Source organism: Myotis brandtii, unplaced genomic scaffold (genome assembly GCF_000412655.1).
Source record: "Myotis brandtii unplaced genomic scaffold, ASM41265v1 scaffold131, whole genome shotgun sequence".
Classification (NCBI taxonomy): Eukaryota; Metazoa; Chordata; class Mammalia; order Chiroptera; family Vespertilionidae; genus Myotis; species Myotis brandtii.
Genome location: NW_005354632.1, coordinates 1,720,042 through 1,726,090, shown reverse-complemented (window position 1 = coordinate 1,726,090; position 6,049 = coordinate 1,720,042). Strand labels below are relative to the sequence as shown.

The window sequence follows — 6,049 nt, the reverse complement described above, 5'->3', positions numbered from 1 at the left end:
GCTCTATCCACTGAGCCAAACCGGTTAGGGCTTGACTTGACTTTAATAGTCCTTGATAGCCGAAACCGGTTTGGCTCAGTGGATAGAGCGTCGGCCTGCGGACTGAGGGGTCCCAGGTTCGATTCCGGTCAAGGGCATGTACCTGGGTTGCAGGCACATCCCCAGTAGATGTGCAGGATGCAGCTGAGCGATGTTTCTCTCTCATCGATGTTTCTAACTCTCTATCTCTCTCCCTTCCTCTCTGTAAAAAATCAATAAAAAAAAAAATAGTCCTTGATAGCTTTCCTGCTTTTTCTTATGACAGCATTCCAGATTCATCATGTATTTCCTGCCTCAAATCTGGAATCAGCCACTTTTCTAAGAGGTCCTGTTTTTAAAATTAAGAAATTCAGTGTTTCCAATTAAAAAGAATAATTTCTTGCTCATGTGTTATTTCCAAGACAGTTATCTAGGTTTCATTGTTTATGTAATTGAAAAATTTCAAAAATATGCTTAAATATATACATCACTTAACTCATAGTCATTATTTTCTTTAAATTTTAAATGCACAAGGATACCAGTCATATTAAAGCATAATCTATTTGGGTTCTAATATACTGGTATTTAAAATGTTTTTTTCTGTTTCATGTAGCACCAATATGATAAAATTGTTGAAGAAAGAGACTCAGAATTAGGACTTTATAAGAGCAGAGAACAAGAACAATCATCAGTGAAAGCATCTTTGGTGAGATACAGAATAAATAGCCATAAAAGCCAATTTTCATGTCAACATGGCTGCTGGTAAAGAATAATATTAAATAAAGCCATAATTTTTTGTTGTTGTTGCCTCCTGCAAGCTCCCCGACCGGGGCCAGAGCCTGCAACCGAGGTACCTGCCCTTGCAGAATCGAACCTGGGATCCTTCAGTGAGAGGGCCAACGCTCTATCCACTGAGCCAAATTGGCTAGGGCTTGACATAGTTTTCGAGTTGTAGATTAAAAATGTCTTAGATCGGAAAGGAATCTTATAGTTAAATAGGCTTCCAATTTATTTTTTGAAATGGTGGAATGAACTCTTTTTCCCCCCAAATGAATGCTTATAAACTACAGTTACATATAAGTTTGGAGCTCTGATTGAGATTGGGAGAACCCGGAAGGGGTAGATTGGGAGAGAATGAGGAGGAGAGATATATAGTGTTAATATTTCTTTAGAATCCTATATAATAAAAGCCTAATATGCAAATTGACCAAACAGCGGAGTGACTGGTCGGCAGGGGGTGGGGCCAGTGAGCGGGTGGAACCTGGCCAGCCAAGGCAGATGCCAGCAGGCAGAGGGAGGGGATGGCGGCGGCCCTCTGGTTGCCTCCCACAGAGGGAGGCCACAGGGGGTGGAGGGCCAGCTGCTTGCCAGCCAGCGCTGGCCCCCGATGGGCCCACCAGTCGCCTCCTGCAGAGGGAGGCCAGACTGTGACTTAACCATCAGTTGGACATCCCCCAAGGGCTCCTGGATTATGAGAGGGCACAAGCCGGGCTGAGGGATCCCCCAATTGCACGAATTTTTGTGTACCGGTCCTCTAGTAAACTATAAAATATTTGTATAAATGAAATCTTTAGGTATGTTCAAGTAGCAGCCTTCATATTAGTAGGCTTTTAAAGTGTATATATATAAGTAATTTATTTCTCTATAAAATTAAATTTATTTGAAACACTAGTTTGCATTTATATGTACTTAAAAACTTTGTGTTTTTTTCTTTATAGGACTTTATAAGAGCAGAGAACAAGAACAATCATCAATGAAAGCATCTTTGGAGGTTGAACTATCCAATCTCAAAAATGAACTTTCGTCTATTAGGAAACAACTTGAAATAGAAAGAGAAGAAAAAGTAGGTTTTGTGGCATTATAAAGTAACTAATTGTAAGGTTTAGGTGCAGCCTTATATTTTTACAAATATGTAATATTGGAAAATAATATGATACATTTGAATAACTGGATTAAAAAAAGAGCTTTCCCCCCATTAGCTATTTCCCCCCCAAAAAAGTATTTATAATATAGCTTAAAACCAGAAAGTGATGCCTCCTACTTTGTTCTTTCTCAGGATTGCTTTGGCTATTTAGGATCTTTCGTAGCTTCATATAAATTTTAGGATTGTTTTTTCTACTTCTGTCAAAAGTGCCATTGGTATCTTTTTTTTTTTAAAGGGAGGCTCTTTTTTAAAAAAAATATTTTTATTGATTTTAGAGAGGAAGAGGCAGAAAGAGAGAGAAACATCAGTAATGAGAGATAATCATTGATCGGCTGCCTCCTTCATACCCTCTACTGGGGACCGAGCCCAGAACCCGGGCATGTGTCCTCGACTGGAACTGAACACCCGGGACCCCTCAGCTGGCAGACTGATGCTCTATCCACTGAGCTAAACCGACTAGAGCAGCCATTGGTATCTTAATAGGGATTGCATTGAATCTGTAGAAGGCTTTGGGTAATATGGACATCTTAACATTATTAATTCTTCAATCCATGAACACTATAACTTTCTTTTGTGTGTGTGTGGGCGCGCGCACTTTGATTAATTCCATCAGTGTCTTGTAGTTTTCAGTGTAGATATCTTTCACTTCCTTGGTTAAGTTTATTCCCAAATATTTTGTCTTTTGATGCTATTGTATATGGGAGTATTTTATTTTCAGACAATACTGTTAATGTATAGAAGTACTACAGATTTTTGTATGTTAATTTTGTATTCTGCAAGTTCACTGAATTTTTTTTATTAGTTTTAACAGATTTTTGGTAGCATCTATAGGTTTTCTCTATATAAAATTATGTCATCTGCAAATAGAGACAATTTTATATCTTCATTTCCAATCTGATGCCTTTTGTATCTTTTTCTTACCTGATTTCTTTGGCTGGGACTTTCAATATTGTGTTGAGTAGGAGTGGTGAGAGTGGACATTCTTATCACTGATCTTAGAGGAAAAGCTTTCAGCTTCTACCCTTGAGTATGATGTTAGCTGTGGACTTTTCAATATGGCCTTTGTTATGTTGAGGTACATTTCATCTATACCTAATTTTTTTGAGTTTTTATTATGAAAGAAAGTTCAATTTTGTCAAATGCTTTTAGACATAATAGTATTTTTGTCAAATACTATTGAGATCAGTATATGATTTTTATCTATTCTGCTAATGTGGTGTATCACATTAGTTGATTTGTATACATTGGATCATCCTTTCATTCCAGGTATAAATTCCACTTGATTATGGTGTGTGATCTTTTTAATGTGCTGTTGAATTCTGTTTGCTAATACTTTGTTGAGGATTTTTGCATCTGTTTTTATCAAGAATATTGGCTTGTAATTTTCTTTTTTTTGCAGTTCCCTTCTCTGGCGTTGTAAAATGAATTTGAAAGTGTTCCTTCCTCCTCAAATTTTTGATTTCTGATTCTATCTCCTTACTTGTTATTGATCTATTCTTTTTAAAAAAATATATTTTACTGATTTTTTACAGAGAGGAAGGGAGAGGGATAGAGAGTTAGAAACATCAATGAGAGAGAGAGAAACATCGATCAGCTGCCTCCTTCACACCTCCTACTGGGGATGTGCCCGCAACCAAGGTACATGCCCTTGACCGGAATCGAACCTGGGGTCTTTCAGTCTGCAGGCCGACGCTCTATCCACTGAGCCAAACCAGTTAGGGCTGATCTATTCTTATTTTCTATTTCTTCATGATTCAGTCTTAGTAGGTATATATTTCTAGGAATTTATCCATTTCTCCTCGGTTATCTAATTTGTTGGCATATAATTATTTTAGTAGTCTTTTATGACCCTTTGTGTTTCTGTGGTATTTGTTGTAATGTCTCTTTCTATGTTTCTGATTTTATTTGATTCTTCTTTCTCTTTTTAAATCGTCTATCTAAAGGTGTTAGTTATGTTTATATTTTCAAATAATCAGTTCTTAGTTTCATTGATCTTTTCTGTTGTTTTTCTGGTCTCTATTTCATTAATTTCTGTTCTGATCTTTGTTATTTCCTTCTGCTAACTTGGGGGGCTTAGTTTGTTTTCCCTTTTCTGTTTTCTTGAGATGTTAAAGTAGGTTGTTTGAGGTCGTTCTTTTTTCTTTTTTTTTTCTTTTTTTTCTTTTTTTTTTTTCAAAATATATTTTATTGATTTTTTACAGAGAGGAAGGGAGAAGGATAGAGAGTTAGAAACATCGATGAGAGAGAAACATCGATCAGCTGCCTCCTGCACACTCCCTACTGGGTATGTGCCTGCAACCAAGGTACATGCCCTTGACCGGAATCGAACCTGGGACCCTTGAGTCCGCAGGCCGATGGTCTATCCACTGAGCCAAACCAGTCAGGGCCGTTCTTTTTTCTTAATGTAGGTGTTTATTGCTGTAAACGTTCCTCTTAGAACTGCTTGTATCTTTTAAGTTCTGGGATGCTGTGTTTCCATTTTCATTTGTTTCAAGATACTTTTGGCTTTCCCTTTTGATTTCTTCTTTGACCAATTGATTGATTATTTGTTGATTGTGTTTGATTTTCACATATTTGTGAATTTTCTTTCTATTATTGACTTCAAATATCATATCATTGTGATTGGAAAACATACTGTCATTTAAAAAAAAATTTGTTTTGTGACATAACATATGATTTATCCTGGAGATGTTCTGTATGTGATTTATTTTTTTAAATATATTTTATTGATTTTTTTTACAGAGAGGAAGGGAGAGGGATAGAGAGTTAGAAACATCGATGAGAGAGAAACATCGATCAGCTGCCTCCTGCACACTCCCTACTGGGTATGTGCCTGCAACCAAGGTACATGCCCTTGACTGGAATCAAACCCGGGACCCTTGAGTCCGTAGGCCGACACTCTATCCACTGAGCCAAACCGGTCAGGGCTGTGGTTTTTGTTTTTTTTGTTTGTTTTTTTCCATATGTGTTTAAGAATGAATATTCTGGGCCCTGGGCAGATAGCTCAGTTGGTTAGAGTTTGATACAATACGCCAGGTTATGGGTTTGATCTCTGATCAGGATAGAAGCAACCAGTGAATGCATAGATAAGTGTAACAACTCAGCCCCTCACCCAGACTGGCCAGGTAACCCAGTGGACCCCCCACCCTAAAGGGTGTGTGGTCAGCCTGAAAACAGCCATCAGCCCCTCACCCAGGCTGGCCAAACCTCTATGGGGTGAGGGTCCCCACTGGGGGGGGCTTGACCAGCCTACAAACAGCCATCAGCCCCTCACCCAGGCTGGCCAGGCACCCCAGCGGGCCCCCCACCCTAATTCGGGACACCCTTCAGGGCAAACCAGTCGGCCCCTACCCATGCACCAGGCCTCTATCCTATATAATAAAAGGGTAATATGCAAACTGACCCTAACAGCAGAACGACTGGGAATGACTGGTCACTATGACACACACTGACCACCAGCGGGCAGACACTCAATGCAGGAGCTGCCCCCTGGTGGTCAGTGTGCTCCCACAGGGGGAGCTCTGCTCAGCCACAAGCTAGGCTGATGGCTGCCAGTACAGCAGTGGGGGTGGGAGCCTCTCCCGCCTTCTCAGCAGCGCTAATGATGTCCAACTGCAGCTTAGGCCTGCTTCCCGCTGGCAAGTTGACATCCTCCGAGGGCTGCCGGGCTGCCAGAGCGATGTCTGACTGCCAGCTTGGGCCCGATCCCCCGTCCTCCAAGGGGTCCCAGACTGCAAGAGGGCATAGGCTGGGCTGAGGGATCCCCCAAGTGCACAAATTTTTGTGCACCGGGCCTCTAGTCATTATATAATGACCTTTTTTGTCTCTTGTTACAGCTTTTGACTTAAAGCTTATTTTGTCTGATATATGTATAGCTATTCCTGCTCTTTTTTGGTTTCCATTTGTATGGCATATCTTTTTCCATCCCTTTACTTTCTGGCTATGAATGTCCTTAATGCTTAAGTGAGTCTCTTATAAGCAACATACCTTTTATATATATATATCTACACTAATAAAAGAGAAACATGGTAATTGGCGTACGACCGCTACCCTTCCCATTGGCTAATCAGGGAGATATGTAAATTAACTGTCAGCCAAGATGGCGGC

At 39.9% G+C, this 6,049-nt stretch overlaps 1 protein-coding gene across 1 annotated transcript in view; it reads left to right on the top strand.

Moving 5' to 3' along the window:
• The window catches only part of SYCP1 (synaptonemal complex protein 1), a 75,121-nt gene that overhangs the window by 55,349 nt on the left and 13,723 nt on the right, over window positions 1-6,049 (top strand). Inside the window, exons 31-32 of the mRNA XM_014534662.1 lie at window positions 632-724; window positions 1,787-1,865. Of these exons, the coding sequence (XP_014390148.1) occupies window positions 632-724; window positions 1,787-1,865 (172 nt within the window). The remainder of the gene's footprint in view (window positions 1-631; window positions 725-1,786; window positions 1,866-6,049) is intronic.